At 45.6% G+C, this 21832-nt stretch overlaps 1 protein-coding gene across 1 annotated transcript; it reads right to left on the bottom strand.

The window, feature by feature from the left end:
- Positions 1-1001: 1001 nt before the first annotated feature.
- LOC142578030 (uncharacterized) lies at positions 1002-20755 on the bottom strand. The gene is made up of 2 exons (XM_075687454.1): positions 20461-20755; positions 1002-1360 (listed from the first exon to the last, which is right to left on the bottom strand). The coding sequence occupies exons 1-2, from the start codon at positions 20656-20658 to the stop codon at positions 1196-1198; spliced, it is 363 nt and encodes a 120-aa protein (XP_075543569.1). The 5' UTR covers positions 20659-20755; the 3' UTR covers positions 1002-1195.
- Between the last annotated feature and the right edge of the window lie 1077 nt (positions 20756-21832).

The following is a 21832-nucleotide window of genomic DNA, read 5'->3' on the forward strand; positions in this document are numbered from 1 at the left end:
CAGTCGTGAGTTGACTCACTCGCACTCACTCTGAATCAGACTCGTAGCAACGCATGAGTCTGAATCTGAGCAAGTCTAGCTGAGTGGAATTTCGATGAGTGTCAGTGACCCCGGCTGAGCAGACTGTTGGTGAGTCTGAGTCCGGATGAGCCCGGATGAGCGTTATTCTAGTGTCTAAGTCAGAATAAGCAAGGCTGACTAAAATTTTAGTGAGCCTGAGTCCAAGTGACGCAGGCTAAGTAGAATTTTGGTAAGTATAATTCCGAATGAGCCTGGCTGACTAGAACATTGGTGAGCCCGAATCCTCAAGGTCCCTAAGCAAAAAAATATATTTATCGTGTGAGTCCGAGTGGGAGTTCAGCTTATTCTGCCGACCAACGCATGTGCTCTGTATCCCGTGTATGTATTTACATTTAAGTACCCAAAGCCCGACGAGTCCTTGCAATCCGGAAGGTGGGGGGTGGGTCGGAGTGATGAGGAGGCGGCGCACGAACAAGGGGATTGTGGAAGTCTGTGACAAATAAGCATTAAGGCGTGCTACAATCTAATGCAACAAAACTAATGCAACAAAACATGAATGAAAAAGTTTACATGTAATGAATGTTTATTAATAAAATCACATGGCTCATGAATAAATAAAAGGCACACTACAAGGACATCATAAGGCAATCTGATCTATTTGAGAATGCTATGGAAATACAACAATTTAGAGCAATTACATTTCTAGAAAACACTGTCTTAAACATACAATCTGTACGCTCTGGGCTATGATAAGGAATTAAACGAGTTCCCAATGACGAGAGGACTCCGCATCGCTGCAAGCCCAATTGGTGCGTGGGTAAGAACCTGTCGAGTCTGCCATAATACACCAAGAAATCGAGAAACATAAGCAAGCGGAACGTGTTGTGAATTTGTAAATTGTGCCCCGTGACAGAAGTTTCAAACGATACGCTGCGAGCATTTTATCTTGAGTGCAGAAGACGCGTGTTTCAACACCGATGTCATTTATTACTAATATCCATTCAGTCGAGCAGACGAATCGAAAGTAAAATAACGAAAGGGCTGATGCCCCTGGCGTCGGGCCACAGCCGACGCGTCACGCGGTGTCCGTGGACGACGACGGCTCGACGCTCGATTCCGCGTCGACGTCCAGGGTGAGCGCGCCGGGCCGAGCCGTCTGCTGCGTCGCGTTCCTTTAGTGCACCGCTGGGGGCGCTGGCGGCGCCGGTGTCTCCGAGTGGCGCGAGGGGGCAGTCTGCGCCACCGATTTCTTGCCCTGGCCGAAAAAGTAGAAGCTTACCGCCGCGGACAGCAGGGTCACGACCAGTGCCACGGCGAGGATAATGCCCAGGCGGAATCCCTGCCGCAAAAAAAGAAAAAGCGGAGTCCTCAAGACCGGCATATCGGCAGCAATGAAGGGTCTTGACGGCGTTTATGCAGCGTTTTGACACGTTCTTCACGTGTATCAAGCGCGTACCGCGTGGGGTTTCACTGTCGTTCAAGACACCAGACGCTTACGGCATAACTTCAGTTTCTTATAAATAATTAGTAGATGGTGCTTTGGCTTCTGCAGTTGCATCTGCAATTATTCAGCTGTACCAGGAACGAACCACAATACACGGATTTGTGCACCTTTGGTGCTTGTGTCTTCGGAAGTTCTTGTGGCGTTATTTATTACGGTTTCTATAGGTTCGAGAAATTACATATTTTTAAACGCAAGAAGGCAAAATGTTTCAGCGCCAGCGCATGTTCATTGTGTACTGTTCAGTGTATAGCTCGATTATTTGTCTAAAACAGTGAATTTCAAAGCGACAAAACCATCCGAAGCCCTAAAAATGAAGGCAACACCACTCATTCCCAGGTTTACTGTTCCGCCTTACTAGCAGCTTCTGTAGACACTGTTTTCAGAGTTTCATCTAGTAATAGCAGTAGAAAACTCTACGGGCAATGGGACTGCAACAGGACTATACTGGAATGCTTGGACAGTGCACAAAATTTTTGCGCCCATCTCGCCTTTTCATGGGCTGAAGTGATTTCATCTACGACCCCTTTTCTATCTCAGATGATCGAAATGCGGCAGTCGACGGACGGTTAAAAAAATGAACACGTGGCCCCATCGTCATGCCCTATACGTCACGGATAAGGTAATAGGACACTGTACCTCTGCTATGCATGTTTGAAAGTGCAAGGAAATACGACAGGTGGAAAGAACAAGCGAGCATGAACTAAAATCTAGAAAAGGTACTTTCGCAAAGTGCAGCTCCAGTACAAGAAACTTGAGGCCACACCATCTATACCACACAAGAAATCATGTCCGCTGGCAAAACTTAAACTGTAGTAATCTAATATGTTATTCCATGCAGTTCGAGGCGCAGAATTTATTTCAGATGCGATAATGATGGTGCGTTTGTTTCGTGTCAATGCAGCGACAGTCGGCAGCAGCCTACGCGAAGTTCAGGGTTATTAGCTACGTTTTTTCTGCATTGGGTGTAAATATTTATTGTTTTGATATCCTTCTTGAAGTGGTCACAAAGTGGCACGCACTGCAGCTGTAAAAAAAATGTTAAAATAAATAAGGTGTTACGTTGCGCTAGTCGGTCGAGTTGAAAATACGGCAAAAGACTACGAAAATCGACAACATGACTCAAGCGCGAACTACATCTGATGGTTTTGTTCACTTCGGCCAGGCTAACCTATTTTCCACGAGAAGAAAATCTTTATGATGAATTGCACAGACCCAGTACTACTGATGGCATACAAAGCAGTCATCAACGCCTCGTTCTTAGCTAGCTACCCAACTCACAAGAAAGATCCGTGGCCCAAACGTCGGGAGTAGTGCGTAAAAGGGTGGCATAACCTGAACGGCGTTAGGAAACCTCGACTGTTTCTGTAGCAAACCGTCTCTATGCTTTGATAAGAATAGGCGGAGTCGCCGAGGCGATACGGATGGTCGTCCGCGCTCCCGATGTCATGTTCAGGCCCATGACGTAGAAAAGATTTCACACAACAAGCATTAGGTTAACACTATGAGACAAGGAGAAACGTTAACAGCAGCTTTGATGAAGGCCAGAGTCTCCCATGAATAGAACAATGTGGTGTTGACAGAGATCCCATATGGAGGAAGGACTTCAGAGAGGCCTGAAGACGTCTGCCCATATCACTAATATTGACGCTGTGTAAAGTCCTGTTATAGATCACCGCTGCCTGATTATCTCGTCATTTATCGTGCTCTCTTTGGAGTTGATCGATGATAAATTGGAGATTAGAACGAGGGTGATGTCTTGGACAAAGGGGCACTGAAAATAATGTTTACAGAAGTTCATATATGTCCCTATTTTATAAGTTAGATACCATGATGAAGTATCTGTTTTGAGACTGCTTTTCTGCGCGGTCTCCGTACATCTTATAGCCTCTATCTCCTAGGAGAAACCACCAACAGACCACAAAGAAGCAAGATCGACGGGCTGGGTGTTCTAGAAGGTTTGAAGGTTTTATTCAAAATAGTTGAATACAGGAAAGTATATGGTATATATCAGTACAGAAGGAGATCCCAGAGCTTAAACTGGCGAGGGGATCTCCTGTGCCAATTACAAAAAAATTATCAAATACAGACAGGCAGTGGTGTTGCAGATCAGTGAAACAGTATCAGCAAATATAAATTAAATAACGAGAATAGATAACTTCATTAGAACATCATTATACAGAGAACTATAGATAAAACGAGTTAAGTACTTGACGGTTACACATAATGTAAAGTGTAAAAAACAAAGCCCGGTTCATTATCAATAAAGGGTATTTATACTAACAGGCTCTTGACCATAAGTGAATTTTCAATGCTTTATGAAAGGAGTGTTCTGAATGGATGCACTTGATGTCCATGGCCAATGAATTCCAAAACATTATTCCCGGAAAGAGCGCCGTCTGCTTGCCGTCATTTGTGCGTACTTTAGGTAATAACATATTATTTTGTTCCGATAATCTTGTATTTTTACGGTTGAGTAGATGGGGGGGGGGGAGAGAAATATTATTAATGACATTGCCTTGATTTCGGAGGCGATAAATTAAAAGACCAAGTTTTAGCTGTAACCAGTGAGGGGAATTATTTTTAGATCTTGGTAAAGTGGGAGGGCTGCTGCGAGTTAAGGACTAAATGTAATCAGGCGTACTGTTGGTTTTGTAAGTGATCATGGCATGAGATATGTGTTTCATACATGTTTCCCCATGAAGTGAAGCAATATATCAGGTGACTATGTATGAATGCGTAATACAGTGACCGTAAGATGTGCTGCTGAAAGTGATGTCGAGATTTGATTAATACACGAAAGCCAAAACAAACTTTTTAACAAGGAATCTGGTATGTTTGTTAAATTTCAGATGCGAGCCAAGAACGACGCCAAGAAATGTGGTCGTATCAGATGGATGAATTATGTGGTTATCCAGATTAAGACTCGGAACTAATGAGGTTTGCATATGATGAGTATGGAAAATCATGAAGCATGTCGTTGTGGCGTTTATTTGCCGCGCATTGTCAAGACACCAACACGCGATATTTCTGAGGTCTTTGTTTAGTCGCGCTGTTAAATTATTAAGGTATTTATCTCCAGCAAATATAGTTGTATCATCAGCGTAAAGTATGCTTTCTGAATTGTTAAGACATAAAGGCAAGTCATTAATATACAAAAGAAAAAGAGGAGGGCCTAAAATGGATCCTTGGGGACCACCTTGATTAGTAGTTATTGGCTGCGATATGGCATCAGCGAATTGGACAACCTGGGTACGGTCATGTAAATAATTCTGTAAAAGGGTTAGAGCAGGTCCAGTGATACCCAGTGACTGTAACTTAGAATAAAGTATAGTGTGGTTAATTGTATCAAATGCCTTAGTAAAATCAATAAGTAACGCCGCGACCCAGCACACGTTGTCAATGAAGTTTTTAATGTGGTCAGCGAATTCTATTAGAGCAAGTTCCGTGGAAAAATTAGGTGGAAACCATATTGATGTGGTGCCAAAAGGTTGAATTTTTCAAGGTACTTCATGAGGCTGTCAGCAAAAAGTTTCTTGATTAGATTACTGAAAAAGGGTAGGACCGTTATCGGGCAATAGTTACCTAATACGCTTGGATCTCCTTTTTTTAAAAACAGGCACAACATTTCTTTGTTTTAGTACAGAGGGAAGAAATTTTTCTGGCAAACATAATATTTATAAGGGTAGCAAGAACACGCGATAGCTCATGGGCGACCAGTTTAATTTTAAATGGGTGAATGAGGCCTAACCCTGGGCCAGTGCATTTTAGACCATATAAAACACGAGAAACCTCCTCCGGTGATGTAGGTCGTAAATAAAATGATTGGGAGCAGCGAGCATAGTGCGAAATATGAGTCGGTTGGTTTGAGGTCACCGCTCAAAAAACTTGTTGAATGCGTTAGCTATATCAGGAGGGTTAGTGAGACGCCGGCCAGCATCATTAAATTCATTTGCTACAGGTCGTTGCTTAGGCATGTTCACTTCAAAAAGCTTTCCGATGCAGTAAGCCATGATGCCATGATTAAAGCCAATAAAGAATATTCCGGCACTACAGGCCAACCAAGTAGTGCTGACCGGTATTTTACAAGTTGTAAAACTCTGCCACAGATCTGTACCACGCAAAAGCAACACACTTAGCCTGTATGAGGATTCGGAAACATAAGTTATCGTAGTTTGATAATGAAATTGTCAGGAAATACTAGACCCGGAGTCATGATTCACGAGAGGAATGTTTGCTGACGTCATACAGCAATTAGGCTATGTACGGTGTTTCTCATACAAAAAGATGCGAGCGTTTCGCGGGTTTACATTGGTGGCGCTCGCATGCGGCAGCCACAGGGATCACATGATCAGAGCCAGACACTGTATCGTGACGTCACGACTCGTACATTTCCTCGATATTGAAACTGAAGCTGTGCCTACTGACAAAAATAATTTAGGGTAGAATTTTTCGTAAGAGGAAGATTCAGCCAGTCCTGATGCGGGGCATAAGATTAAGGTAGGCAGTTGGCCCATGGCAAACAGCACTTACGAAAGAAACGCTTTGTGAATTCGGCGAGCGGCTCGTAGAAAAAAGTACTAGAGTAAGTTAAGGCACTCTGGCGCTTGGCTGCGTCATTTCTAGGGTTAAATGCTTGCCTAATCCAGGGCAAAAATAGCATCGAAATATTTACGTGCTTGCTCTTTTTAATGCGCTCACTTCTTTGGTGAGAACTCCAAGATGGGTTTGCAAGGTTTACTAAAATGGTCTCGTGAGCACTACACAGTCGCTGACGAGGTCATCTGCCAAAAAACCTGCGAAGGATAGAAGGGCTCTGCGAGGTGTGGGATTGTGCCCTGGAGGCGAGGTCCACTTTCAAAGAAAAACAACGTGGATTGAAGCCAGTGTGAGACACCGTGAACGCAGAGCTTCTCGAATACGTGCCGTCACGCGTTTCCCAGGAATTATACCCATAGCCCCGCGGAGCGACGAAATGGGCACTGCGAGGTTTCGTGGTGCATTTCCTCAGCAGTGACGTGCAATCACATCCCAGTGTGAAGGTATTAGTAGAGAAAGTAAGTGCCGAATGTGGTTGCTGAATTTCTGCGCCCACACAGGATACAAGCAAAGTAATAGACAAGCGCGGTCTGGCAAGTGAGTCTCTTGTGTATGAACATACGTATGCAGCCTGCTTCTGCAAAGACCGCCTCCTATCAATAAGGGTAAGAAATTCCAGCCACAAGCACTTTTTTCGGTGTGACCAACCTTAAAACCAGTGGCACACACCAGTGTTTGTGCAGTATGGTGTCAATACAGTAATGAAGAACATATATGTCGCTATATATTGATTAGGCCAGTATTCGAAGCATAGCCTGCGGCTAGAAACTTTATGGACATCAATGCGCCGTGAAATGCATTATTGTTCCATTAGAGTTTCTGCCACTATTTTTTTTTTACCTTGCGGAAAGATTATTGCGAAGAGAACGAAGATGGTGCGATGGGTAGGAACGACGAATCCAGTATCGCTAATTAGGCTGACTTGCTATACGTTTGATGTGCTGCCGTAAATACATGTCAAACGTAATGTTAAAAGGCTAAGAAAAATGCTAAAATTAGAGCCAGAAGTGTTCACTTAAGCTAAGCTCCATAAACTGAGGAAATACTTTTATAAAGACCAATATAAAAACAACCAAGGACAAGTACTTTGCCGAAAGACACTAAGGAACCCTCAGGAAAGGAGCTTAGAAAATAAAAAAACTATTTTCCAAACATACCTTCAGAAAGCAAATGTCATATTAGCTGGTTCTATCGTCACTGGGACCCACAAAGACCATTTTGTGAACATTAGGGGCGCTATGACGTATAGCTATTCCAAGCTTTTCTATTGCGATTCTGCAATCAGCCTACCGCGATTGGTCAAAAACGTTTTTGAACCACTCCCACTTCACCTGCCTGTCATTCAACGTCACGAAAACCGCGATAGCTCCCCATCTGATATGACGGGCACACAATGATTATGCATAATTTGACCAAGCAAAACAAAAATAGTTATTTCTGATTCGACGCCTTCTTGCCATGAGCCATCAGCTATTGGTCAAAAGTTTTCGGGCTGCAGCCACTTCACCTGCTTCTCACGCGACGTCACAAAACAGCAAAAACTTACCACGTCAAAGTGACGCGTGCGCGTTAAAGATGCATTAATATGTGGAACAAAACTGAATTTTGTACTGAATAGCTGTAGGCTGCCCCGTTCCGAAAGGAATAAAAGATGGATGCCGCCGATCGCTCCGGCACTGGCTACTCGCTCCTGCCGGAGAACATGGGTGTATTTGCGTGTAATAATACTTTTTGCGTGGGCGTGTAACGTTTTCCAGAAATTTCGGCACGTTTACGACCTCGTTCTACCAAGTCTTCGTTGCTGAGGATCCGTTTTAGCGTCATTTTTAAGCTAACGTTGCATGCCGCCGCGATTGTCGACGAGCCACCGCAAGCTAAGTAAAAGAAAACGGATCAATCGCAGGCGCCGGCACCACCCTCTTCATCTTGTTATCGATATTCAGTGCAGTGGCTCGGCCCCATCGAATCCCTCTCCACTTGAGCATGCTCCTCGTCTCTTGTGAGCCAATTAGATAAGACAAGCCGCTCACTGCAGGCATTGTTATTCGTTTTTCAAACAAACAAAAGTGACCTCTTATGAACAAGGGGAGCATTTGATTGGTCTGTTCAGACAACCCTCCGGGTTGTCTGAACAGACCAATCACAGACTACTGTGATTGGTCGAACAGACAATCACAGAACAGACTACGCGATGCTTGCGTCGGCGGTTACGCAAATTTGACGTCAGGAGATTGGAATAAAAACATATTGCAATAGTTTTACGTTATACGGCCCTAGGTTAGCAACGTCGTAACGTTACAGAAACATTTTTTTTCTTTTCTTTACGGGCGACCCTATGCTGTTGTACTGCAGTAGTAAGCCGCAGCTATGATAGGTGTGGAGTTCTTTGCTCGAATCGAACTAGTGACATGAAACAAAACTTGTTACCGAGAAATCGGAGCGTGGTTTTACGTGAAAGGCCTGATTTTTATAGTTCGTAACTGCTAAGCGCAGTAAATTAACCTCAAAGAGCTCGAACGGCGTTAGCAATCACTTGTTCTCGTGCATTTGTAGCCATCGACAAAATATAAAATACTAATTGCGTAAACATATACTAAATGCGCGTACAAAGGGCCCCAGCGAAACGAAAACCAGCGTCGACTGGCAGGTGAGTTTAGCAAATAAATTATTGATTTGCTAAACTATCCACAGCCTAATTCTCGCTCCAGCGAACCAAGAACACCAGAATTATTGCTGCGTTTTCTTTAACGCGATTTCATCACTATTTAGAGCCATCAAAATGAGCGTAACGCAAATTAAACGCTGGGCATCAGTACGTTTAAGATACCCGGCCCATCCGGCACAGCTGCTCACAGTGGTTGGCCGTGCAAAATGCACGCGATGACTGCGACCAACGTTACCAGTATTACTGCGAATAATGTTATCTGAGACCTAAATTGTTTGATCGATAAAGCGAAGTTTTTATTTGCGAAAGTGGACGAGTTTTCGTGACCGTGGGTGCTGCATGGCTGTCGTCTATCCGAGCAGGCCAAGCAATCACTGCGGAGGGGACGCGCGACATCACAGCCGCTGTGTTCATTGCGCAACCACCAGATGACGCTCGCCTCCACGCATCCGTGGCAGCGGTATTGCATTAGCGTCTCAAGAATTCCCGAATAAAGCCTTCCATGTCCCTTTGCGCAGGCATTCAATAAACACAAATTTGTGCTGCGACTCTTTATGCACTCATACAAATCTTCACTGTATATGTATAGATTACAACTGGTTGTACGTGCTGCATTCTCTTTCTTGATTCTAAGATGGGGTTTGACGTCCAGAAACAACGCCAGCTTCACGAGAGACGCTCTAAAGGCGGTCGTTAGGAGGGTGGCTCGATATGCCGATGCGTTTAGTTATCACACTTGTTTAGTCTTTCGAATGCTCTGTTGTTATCTGTTAGTTTTAGGTCAGATTAACCTTGTGCTATTATAACTATGTTCATATTTCTCTCATATGGTTGCTACATTGAACCTACACTGTTTTGTTTAGAAAATATATTGCGATTTCATGTACGTAAGCTTCCTCAATGTTGAGCGATGTACAGGTGACAAGGCCCACGTCAAAATGCCGCCGAAATGTCTTAACGCGTCTAGAACAATGCTGAATGACTAAAATAATGAGCACGATAATGATTTTGCTAACATTTAAACATGCATTGATAGCTCACTTCATGAGCGTTTATTTCTTGCGCGAAGTAAACACAAACACACACACATTATTGAGGCGACCGCCTCGGGTTCAGCACCTCAACTCCTCTCACTGAGCCACCACGATAGATTTGTGAGAATATTTATTGACTGTGGTACACAAGTTGTAAATATAGCGCTGACCTCGGTGATGCTGCTTTTCTGTCGATAATACTGGAATATTTTGATATTTTATGTTCTGCACTAAGAGCTGTGCCAGCATCGCAGAGGTGGAGGAACGCTGTTTATTGAGAATGCGACACATTTTAAATATAATTACTTTGATGAGTGCTTTTGATGTTGATGAACTATCTTGCTGTACACAATTGTGTACACAGTGTCTGAAAAGGTTAATTGCTCTTAATATCTCTTCAGTACTGATTACGTATAGTCATAATCATGAAGTAGTACACAGTCACAAAGCATTCTCATATACAGCGTGACCTTGTTTAAGTTTTACGGAATTTCTAAAAATTCCTTGTGCCAGATAGCACATTTCTAGGGGTTGAGCTGGATTATTCGAAGAGGAGGACATTACTAGTGCGAGAAACCGAAATAGATATTCAACTACTTAACAAAAATTGTATAGTTAACTTCTACGATGATTTCTTTACGGCAAATATTGAAATTTATGAATTGTAGCCAGGAAGCTTTTGAATGAATTTTCAGGATGACAGCAGTTTGGACATAATATTTACAAAACTGTGGGACGAAATACATGGGTGTTCCATTTACTTATGTCCTTCATTGCATTAAAGCGCGTTCTGGCAAAAAAAATAGAGGACGCTTAAGCTTCGCCTTCAGGAGTGGAACGCGATAGCATTATCGCACCCCGTTCGCACCGCCCACTCATTTGCTCGGCATGCTCTTGAGTCACGCAAAGACATAGTTTTCATATGCAACACTTCTAAGTCCACAGCACAACTTACGAGGCGCCCCGCATCGGACTTTACATCCACCAGTCACGCGGTGAGCGCCGAGCAACGCAACGTTCGGTGCGGCAACGAAACATGCGCCTGAGCATGCGCAATGAACCAAAGAACTCGGTGTCTAGGAGGGAGAAACGATGTATGCGAGCCAAACGTCGTGATCGGCACGGAGAGCCGTGCCACGACGCGCAATAAAGGCGGACGTGATCATGGGGCTGACGCCTCGATGGGATCGTCCTCTATCTCGCTTGGGAGCACCACGCAGACGCATGACTCCTCGCCAGCAGCACGGCACACATCGCAGGGGACGCTTTCCCACCAGACGCGCTGCGGCGCAGCGATCACGCCAGAGGCGGCCCGCGCATCGGACGTTGCACGTAGGAATCGCACTAGGAGCGGAAAGAGGAGTCGCGTTGCCTAAACAGGGGGGTTCGAGTGACGCACGCCGGATGTTTGGAGGGGAGAGAGCGAGAAAACTTATTAAACGCAAGGGTATTCGGGCATCCTCGCACCGGTCCTCGCACGGCCCCAATGCGCTCAAGCGAGACGAAGTGGAGAAGCGGGCGAGTGGCGCGCCACCTGTCGGGGCAGCGCCGTACATTGCCAGGAGGGGGTCTTCTGTGTTTGCCACAAGGCTGCTCTGCGTATGTGCCAAGCGCAGAAGAAATGTAGCGGAAACGTACTTCGCTACTCGTTTAACTGCGACTTCTGTAAATTACATGCTCATAATTACCTATATACAGCGCAGTATAACTTTCTATGGCTCGTTTCTAAGGCATCACCGCATTCACTAGAGGCGCTTTTGTCCCGCTTGAACCTTCGAACTCATGGCTGAGTGCATTCTGTCCGAATAGACGTCGGAGATGCCACTCAAACAAGATAGTAAGAAAAAAACAGAACACATGGCTGTGTGGCACCGTCTCCTACTCGCACTCCAGAGACCCTGGTTCGATCCCCAACCAGCCCATCTTGGTAGTTGTTTTTATTTATGAATAGCCTTCCGGGATTTTTTGCGCACGGCCAACGCCGCCGACGCCGAGGACACCGTCTTTTCTGCGACATCAGCTCCTTAACGCTGTCGCGTTAAAAAGTAATTGTACCAATAGTCCATTTTCACGGCGAGTTTGATGGCGCATATCTCCAAACTGGTGGCATTCTAGAAATTCATTCCAAGTGCATACGCCTGACAAGCTCACCAGCTGCAAATAGTGAAGTGCAATATGTGTTTTAAATAACTGATTAGGAAGTTAATTAGTGATTTAAAAAAATAATTTGGAAATGTATTTCAATTTTTTCATGGAAGTAATGTCCACCTCTCTGAACAATCCAGATCAAGGAAGCTCAGACCCAACTGCGACGCGGCCTGTTCCAATACATGTAAAGCGCAAAAACGTTTTTGTAAGATAACCCCTGATTGATTGAGAGAGAAAATTGAATTCTAGTGACTGTTGGAAGTGGAATTTTTGATTTAGGGCCTAAATTCTGTGAAAATATTTTCAGAAATTTTAATGTCTGAGAAAAATAGAAGCACAAAGTTTACAAATTAATAGCTCTGCATCAGGAACAGATATCACGGTTCTGTAAACGGCATCCATTAGGTGATTCAAAGGGGACAAATTCTATATGTCAATAAATAGCTTCCGTGAATTCGTTACGTTGTGTACAAGGGCTCTGCAAAAGCAATATTTTCAAATTACTAATTTCTTTTATATTCATGTGCAGCATATCAATTTTGTCCGCTTAAGATGTACTACTAGATGCAGTTCACAGAATTGTGATATCATTTAACATTACTGAGTTACAGGGTTGTAAACTTGATAGCTTGGTTTTCTGATAATTTTCGACTTTTCCAATCTTCAATAAAAAATTGACAACTTAATTCAAAAATTCGAACCAGAGGTCACTAGATTTCAAGTTTTCTTTCAAACGCAACAAACCTCGTCAAATTTGGAGCAGTGGTTGCCTAGGAAAACGAATTCTCCTTTTGCACGGATTTATATGGAAACACCCGAGCTAAAGCTTCCTCTTAAAATATGTTATTTGCAACGGGCGGTTCACTAAAAATTCCAAACAACATAGAAATGGTAACCCCGTATATATCCATAGGACCGTATGTATACTTATGGAGCGCATCTTCTCATGCAATACAGAGAGAAGGACGGACGGACGGCAAGATTTACGCGGAAAGTAACCGTAGAATGCGTAGGCATTAAGACTGAGGCTTGCATGTGCTTTGCTTCGTTTATCGGCGAAGCGCACTCACCGGAAACGTTCAGGCTTGTTTGGGACGAAGGGAGGTGCGGCACATGTAAGCGCTGTCGTATTCTGTGACCGTGGCAAGCTAAGAAATACGATACGCTATACTCTGGCATACGCGTAATCTAGGCTATCGTAATTGTTGCCGAAATGAATAGCCGCTTCCCGCACGCGGCAGCAGCTTCGTTTTCAGTAGGGGCCTTCTCGCCGCTGCAACCTTTCGAAGGGACCAGGGTTGCGCTGCAGGAAGAGCCGAGTCTGGCAAAGTTCGGGATCCGGGCGACCTCTGGCGACGTCCTCAGGTGAAGAAGCTCATGGTATCAAGACACAGAATCCAGCACTTGTGACACCTCCAGTTTGATTGGCCTATGTAGATTCCCTCTTGAGTTGTCACTTGGACTTTGTCTTATAGGCGGCCGAAAGAAACGGAGCCACGTGATGAAACCGGTGGTTGCTACTTTTATTTGTTTATAGTTCCGACGAGTTCACTATCTGTGCAAGTAAACTATGTACATTTTTATCTTTTAACCTATTTGAAAGAAAAGTCGCAATTTCGACGAAAGGCGAAGCGTCGATAGCGATAGGAAATTAGTAGAGAGCTATACGAAAGTAAGAATAGTATATTTATCCGCCGTATAAATTTGTAAACATTCGCTAACTAAATCAACAAGCATGGTGCCACTTGCACACATGCAAAGATAAACACTTCTCACTCGAAGACAGCGCACACTCGCTGTCAGCAGGCTGGAGTGATAAAGCGCGGGGGCAGCGGCAACGAGTGAATTGACAATCCTGTTCTTCGACGCGAACTAAGCAGCGAACACAGAGCGCACACGAAGCGATCAGCCATTGGTGCAACTATACTCTGTATTCATCGCAGATAACTTTAAAAATGGGGCCCGGTGGCCGCGCCCTACACAGCCGCCGCCGGTGTAGAGCGCCCGCTCGTTCGCTCCCCTCCTCCCGTCGCTTTTTAACGTGACAGCGTTAAGGAGCTCGTGTCGCAGAAAAGCCGGTGTCGTCGGCGTCGGTATTGGTGTCGGCGGCGTTGGCCGTGAGCAATAAATCCCAACAGGCACTTGATGAATAAAAAACAACTTGCAAGATGGGCTGGGTGGGAATATAACCAGGGTCTCCGGAGTGTGAGACGGAGACGTTACCACTGAGCCACGAGTTCCATGCTTCAAAGCGGTACAAAAGCGCCTCTAGTGAACTCGGTGTTGCCTTAGAAACGAGCTGTTTCTAAGGCTCAGGCGTGCGTCGCTTGCTCAGGCGCACATTTCGTTGCCGCGCCGAACGCTGCGTTGCTCGACGCTCACCGCGTCCGATGCGGGGCGCGTAGTCGCTGCGCCGTAGCCCATTGTCTTACACCCCTTGGCGGGTCGGCAGGAACGCTGTCGCGTTCCACTTTTGAAGGCGAAGCTTAAGCGTCCTCCAATTTTGTGCGACGAAAGAAGGCGTACTTGCTCCCCGCGTCGACGTTATTGCCCTCGGACATTATCCGGAACATCACGGCGAAGAGGTCGGCCGAAATGCGCCTGCAGTGTCCATATAATTGCTCTCCCGATAAAAGCAAACAGCTGGCGCGAGAGTGCGCCCCTTCTGCACGATTCGCATTCGACGGTGGATAAACTGACAAAGACCGAAACAGGAGACGCGCCTATGACGCACCCGTGAAAGGCGTGGCAAGCGGCTTGCGTCGCGCGCGCATTGTGGGGAAGTCATGGTATTGCAAGATTGCGATGACAAACGGTTTTAGGATAGCGCTTCTCACCTTACGTGTGTTAAACGCAAACGCCCCTGCGGGACGTTACGGTAAGCGTCCTTTCGTGACTTTTAGTGTAAGGTACGGGAACGCAAGCTCATGGAACACCTCAGAAACAGGGCTTTGTCTGGTGCCTCTTTCTAAGCGTATCCAAGCCAATGAAATCCATTAGCAAACACCCTGTTGCTATGCGGACCGGTCTCGTTAGATATATACGGATTCCAGGATCGCCGGATGCGCATGCGCTATGCGCTCGCTACTAAAGTTTCCGGTGAGTTTAGAGGAAGCTAAAACTCATATCAATAGTTACCGGCGATCAACGAGAGCGAGACCGTAGCCATTACGAGAATTCACGCTGAAGCGGGAGCCAAGGATGCTGCCCCCCCCCCCCCCATGTGTCACAACGCTATTTCTTTGCGTGCGTAAACATTAGAGAGCTTTAGTATAGGGGCCCCTATATTTTGTGGCCCCAAAGAGCTTTGCGGGTGTTAGCGTTGGGGCACGCAAGAGTGAAGTGTTTTAGAAGAGGCTATCAGAAATACTTATATAGAATATACCATTTTATGATAGGAATAGTAACTTTGACTTGCGTGTATTCACGTTTAATTACATTTTAGAGGTTATTCTGTAAGCAGCAAACAATTAGTAGCGCTTAGTTTTGAGCAAACAACTTTATGTGCCTTCACCAGCCGAGCTTAGCCGTGTTAGGCCTACGAGTTATAAAATCCACAATCGAATTCGGAATCAGCGGCGATTAATGAATCAATCTTCATAACACACGCTAGTTGAGAGAAAGTGATAACCGCAGTCACTTCTAGCTACGTGTTACCACGAATCGAACCCAGTTTAGTGCTAGGTTAGAGCTGTCGCTTCGATAGGTGGCGCAACGTTTGCTGACCCAAAGCTTTTGGAGCGGCTATTTTAGCTCTCGCTAAAGCGGTGAAATAGCGTTCCCAACGCAAAACCCAAACGCAGTTTGCGTCTCGCGCATGTGCAGTGGCTTCGACGCTATTTCTTTGAGGCCACAAAACGTTTGGGGTCCCTATTCTAAAACTCTCCATTAAAAACATTTAAAATTGAATTATGGGGTTTGACATGCCAAAAGCACGATCTGATTATGAAGCACGCCATAGTGGAGGAATCCGCGAAATTTTCGAACAGCTGGGGTTCTTTAACATCCACCTAAATCTAAGTACAACGGGTGTTTTCGCATTTCGCCCCCATCGAAATGCGGCCTCCGCGGCAGGGGTTCAGTGTCGCGACCTCGTGCTTACCAGCCCAACACCACAGCCACTAAGCAACCAAGGCGGGTCATTACAAACGTTAAACTCGTCAAACAATGTACGCTGTCACAGCGCATGTAAATCATAAAAACCCAGTAACGTTCGCAGCCTGCGCAGTGAGGACAACGCTATTCTTTATACATGCAGCGCCGTCCCCTCCAGTGCAGTGCGCGCGAACAGCCGGATTTGCACTGCGTGCGGGGCGACACCTTGCGGCGGTTACGGGGTTTGAGGTCTGATAAACATGCAGATCGGCGCATGTTGCTTTAAACGAGAAATGAAGTTGGCAAGCGCCTTAGTTCTGCAGCCTGTGCACATAACCCGAGGGCGGCGTCTTACTACGCCCGGTCGCAACAGAATCACGCTCGTGAGTTGTAGCGCGTGCGATTCGTCACGGAACTTGGTATGATAAAAAAAAAAGCATTTCTTCACCACCCCAGATAATGTAAACGGCCAATGAGATGACAAGGTCACGCGCCTGCCATCTAGAATAAAAGAATAAAATAAAACCTTTTGGCCGAATTCTATATATTTCGCCATGGCTATGCGTCTCACAGCGGGAGAGCCACCTGCAATTGCAATTATCGGGCGCTCATTGTCTCAAAGAGCGATATGCGCAGTTACGCGGAGCCCTATACGCGCACAGTTAGCAGGGTACTTCAGACCACGTATAATAAATGACGAATTAGTGGCGCTTCCCGTGCCCGCCGTCAGCGGGTGACACCAGAAGATGAGGACCGTTTAACCGTTGCAGCAGCTGTACCGATCCCTTCCTCGGTGCGCAGGAAATTAGGGAAGATGTTGGAGTCGAAAATATCAGTCTGACGACAACCAAGAAAAAGCTACGCTAAGCCGGTATAGCGAGAAGAAAATCGGCCCAAAATCTATGCTGGAGGAGAGACATCGAAACAGGCGTCTTGAATTTGCGTCTGCAGTGGAGTCTTCGTGCCCGGACAACTTGCACGCGGTTTTGTTCACGGGTGAGGCCTCTGCACACGCTGGGAGCAGCAGAGAAGTGGGCGGCGTCCGCGCAACTGCCACCCTGCCACATATTCCTACCGTTGTCATTGAATGTGAACAATGTATAGTTTGTCCATGCTCCTTTCATGAACAACCCTGCTTGTAAATGAAAACGTCTTCGGTGTAAGCTCTCATCCTTGTAAGCAGTTATGACGTGTAATAAAGATTGTACTTCAACATCGGAACTAACACTTTCTTTTCTTACCGCATGGTCTCGGAAATTGCCTTACTCGGCGAAGTTTTGATGAGCCTCAACCACTTCCCTTTGTTCCTTTTTCAATATTGTCCATGCATGATTTACTAAAATTTCGACCTGTCAAATATGGGAGCGTAATAGCTACGAGTTAAATGCATGTGTCTATGGCACGTCTCGTGAAGCCACGATGAGCGGGGCACGTGGAACGAGCGGCGGGGTCGGGGGTACTCGTTCAAGCGGGCGCAACCCTGTCCACGTGTGGGGCGCGGTCAGCCACGTAGGTTTGGGACCATTACATTGATTTCTGGGTAGACGGACCTTTTGAAAAATGTGCTAATTGCGCACGTCCTTGATGGCTCCTTCGCGGATGGACTCTGCTGGCTTCATCGGGACAACGCACCAATCCACACATCAAAGGCAGTGCAGCAGATGCTAGACAACTTAGGTGCGACAAGGCTGAAATGGCGTGCGAAAAGTCCTCATTTAAATGTCTAGAAAATGTATAGGGAATAATGAAATTAAACCTGGCCTGAAAGGCAGGCCAGCCACCGCTACCGCTGACCAGCTTTGGTACCTCCCTAATTAGACCTAAGCTGGAATATGCTTGCATACTTTGGAATCCATACGCAAAATCTAATATCAATAGTCTTGAGAGAATTCAGAGAAAAGCGGTCAGATTTATATTTAACAAATTTTCCAGATGAGATTACCCCACCGAACTTATGGAAATTAACAACCTTGAACCTCTCGAACTTAGAAGAAAAAAAAACAGAGATTTGAATTCCTTAAACTACTTCACACTAACAATTTAGCCTTTGACCCATCTGAACATTTATCGCAGCTATCGACCAGAACTACACGCCGCCGCAGACATGGTGCATTATCCCCTTACTTTGCAAGAACAAACACATATATTTCCTTTCTTTCCTCGAACTGTAACCGAATGGAATTGCATAAATTGAATCCACTTCCTATTCTTGTTTTTCATTCTTCTGTTTGTTTTGTCAATCTGATTTTGTTTGCATGTAGCATATGTTGCCCTCCCTGCTTCGACCACGTGTCCACAGTATTCAATAAATAAAAAAAAAATATGAAGAGTATCGGTACCCCGTCTCCGATAGCTGCCAGACCTCGTGAATGAGCTCTACGACTCAGTTCCCACGAGGGTCGTAAGTGTGAAATGGAATCTTTGGGGACGAATGTTCCATTAGAATATAGACGCTATTGCGCGCTCCTGATTTTCGCATAAATAAAGTAGTTTTTTTTGCAGTGCTTTCATGCTTACTCTGAACAGTACAAGTCGTCGTGGCCCCCTGCTGATCGAAACACGCGGTCACCGTTGCCGTAATGGCCATGGTATCGACCTTAGTGCTGTTTGCTACTAAACGCCACAACGGGGCCACAGAAAGATGGATATTTCAAGTCGTCCTCATTGGCCGAAACAGGAAAACCTCCGGGAGGAGCGAACGTTTCAACAAGAAGGCTTATCAAGGTAAGCAACGACGAAAACAAGTCTCCTTGTTGAACCGTTCACTGTAAGCTGAAGCTTTCTCTTGTTCGGCAATTGCTGGTCACGCTGTGTTCTCTTAATGAGATAGAGCCAAAATACAAAAGAACGTAATAGCGGTAGCCGCCTAAGGTAAGCAAAACACGGTGTAAAAAAAATACCGTCTGGAATTTCTTTCTTACACAACTGTTCGCATTATCATTTTTTCATGTAACCGCATATCTCGGAACAGCCAGACAGCACGCATCGTTTGTTGTGCAATTGCAGGGCCTGTGTTATCAGCCGAAACGCGTTATTGTTTGTCATTGCGATGCCATAGGTACCCTGAGGCTGAACGCCTGTTCGGTTAAACAAGGGCACTTTTTAATGTTCACACTCTTGCAAAGCAGATCTGCATGTCTAGTAGGCCATGCATGCTCCTCAGCACACTACCTCAGACCCCGCAACCACCACAAGGTGTCGCCAAGTGAAGCAAAGCCGGCTGCTCACGTGCTCTACACTGGAGTGGATGGCGCTGTACGTAATGCGTCTACGTTCCGTTGCAAACGCTTTTATAAAACTGTTTATTGCACTGACAACCGTACGCGGTATTGGTGCGTAACCTTGCGCAGTATTCTGCGTTTGAAACAAGGAAGCGGCGAGCGCAGGGTGCCGCTCCGTGTTGACAAACGTGGCTTTATCTGGACACTTTATTGAGCGTTGCTTAGGCACGCTGTCTTTGTTCACTGGCTGCCGTCGAAGAAACCCAGGGGAGCGAGAAGCCCGGGGAATTATGCACAGCACCCCAGGGCTGGCATTCATGAAAAAAACTCTTACGCTGAGCTTGTCTGCTAGACCAAAGGCCAGGCAATCTCGATGGTGAACACATCACTAGCCACGGCAGTCGCCGGATAGGAAACAGTACTTACGAACGAAAAGCATTGTGAATTTGACCTCAAATTATTAAAATATTAGATTGTCCTTTTTTGAGCATTCTATAGGGCTCTAGCGGTGATATTTAAGTTATGGTGGTAGGAATAGAGCGCTGGAAACAGATTACGTTACTTCACTCAGATCGCCTCTAAGAACACTCAGAGGCGCTCTCCCCTTCGAACGCAACCACCGTCCGAAGAAATTCGGGTCACGTGTTTCCTCCGATTGCTCAGGGAGTGGCTAAAAGTTCAGCTCGGCCATGTTCTCTTTCTCTCTAACTTGAAGATGCCTGCGCATCACTCTACTCGCGGAGAACATTCTGTGGCAATGAAGGGAAAGCTACAGCGGCAAAGCGCGCACAAGTGAGAGCGCTTCTGAGAAGAATCCTGTGTTTTCATCCACGTTAGTTTAAGCTGGGGAAGAGAAAACGTAACCACCTTATCAGCAACAGTTAAATAAAATAAAACACACCACTGAATGTAAAAGTTTACTTATTTTGCGGCTTTACCCTTCCCCGTCTGGGCAAACGCGAAACTGTCGCACGTGAAGGTGCGTCGATTCAGCGTCTGTTCCAAGCAACCAAAAGCACTGTCAAACGCTGGCAGACAACTTGGCGCGGTAAACCATGTGCAGAATCTTCGCCCCCGTAGTTTCCCCTTCATTGCCGTAGAAGGTTGTCCGTGAGTAAAGAAACAGATTACGAACGCGGCAGAAACCAGTCGAAAGTACCATAAGAGAACGCTAACCTTAGCCGAGGCCCTGTGGGGCTTCATGACCTCCTCGACCTCGTCCTCGTCGTCCTCGAAGTCCTCCGCTGGGGGCACGTACGCCGGGACCACGGGCGGCGCCCCTGCGGGTACCGTGGCCAAGTGCGGCGATTCATGCGGCGGTGGTCGTGGCGGCGGGGCCATGACGGACCTATCAGTGGCTACTGCGGATGCCATGGCTCTTGTTTTGAAGACGCGGGCGTCGAAATTCAAGGCAACGGTCACAAGTGGCAACACAAAAGCACTCCCTCCGCTGGCAGTCTTCTGGATGATGATGATGATGATGATGATGATCCCTCGAACAATGACCCACTGTAGCGTCAAGCGCGGGGTGGTGTTATCGTAGAAAAAATTCTAATGATGGTATGAGTAAAAGCATTCACAAAATGAAATAAAATACTGCGTGATCTAGTAGTCAGTTTTACATAATCAAAAATAAATAATAAGTAAGTTTAAAGTGGTAATTAGACATAATGTTAAGAGAAACGTATAGGTTAAGGTAACTCAGACTTTCGACCTAAGCGTTTTCATTTACTCCAACGGCGCTTTTATAAGGTTTTATCAAGTCAACCAGGTTTTGTAGATGTAACCTTTTGACTTCAGAATCAAATCTGTCATCAACAGAACTGTGCCACTTACAATTCCCTTGGAGGAAGACATTTTGCAAAAGAAGACAAGCAGATTTGATATTAACGAGACTAACCACTAAATTACACATGCGCCGATCTGATTTGCCAAATTCCCATGTGTGTCATTTCATGCAATAATTGGTCATTACTTATTGACTGCCGCCATTGGTCCTGCCTGAGAAAAAGGACATTGCAAATTACAATGCGAAAGCACGGCCTGCCATTGAACACTCCGGTGCTTCTGTCTATCGGAGCTTCTGTGGTTGGACACTCACGCAGTAATGTATGCCTCACCACAGAGAAATTCAGTGTTGAATTAAACCGATTTAATTGTTAATTGTATTATTCATTTCATTCTTCCCTTGTTGCCTCATTTACACACATATATATATACACATACGTTGTTTCTTTCGTGAGTTCTGTTATACTGACTGTTCACTGAATCGTGTTGCATTTTGCTCCATTTAATTATCAAAATTATGGATTTCTGGAATGAAGGGTCCAATTAAGGGATGCAGTGGGCAAGGGACCAAGCAAAGGACGCAGAAGCGGCTAACCTGGCTCGTCTTTTTCGCGCAGGTTAGTAGAAGATCGAGTAGTAATGACTTTAAGAGCGATTCCTTGGGGCTGGTTGTGGTCCCTTGCCCAGGGGTGTTATGTGAATGTGTGGCGAACTTTTTAACTCTTTGTTCTTTATTATTCTTCTTTTAAGTGGAGACATA

This window comes from Dermacentor variabilis, chromosome 4, assembly GCF_050947875.1.
Source record: "Dermacentor variabilis isolate Ectoservices chromosome 4, ASM5094787v1, whole genome shotgun sequence".
Lineage (NCBI taxonomy): Eukaryota > Metazoa > Arthropoda > Arachnida > Ixodida > Ixodidae > Dermacentor > Dermacentor variabilis.

Bases quoted from the DNA above. Each gene is read 5' to 3' on its own strand.
- LOC142578030 (XM_075687454.1), bottom strand. From the start codon at position 20,658: ATGGCATCCGCAGTAGCCACTGATAGGTCCGTCATGGCCCCGCCGCCA. The intron at 1,361-20,460 runs GTTAGCGTTCTC...TTTTTGCGGCAG, and splicing joins CCCACAGGGCCTCGGCTAAG to GGATTCCGCCTGGGCATTAT.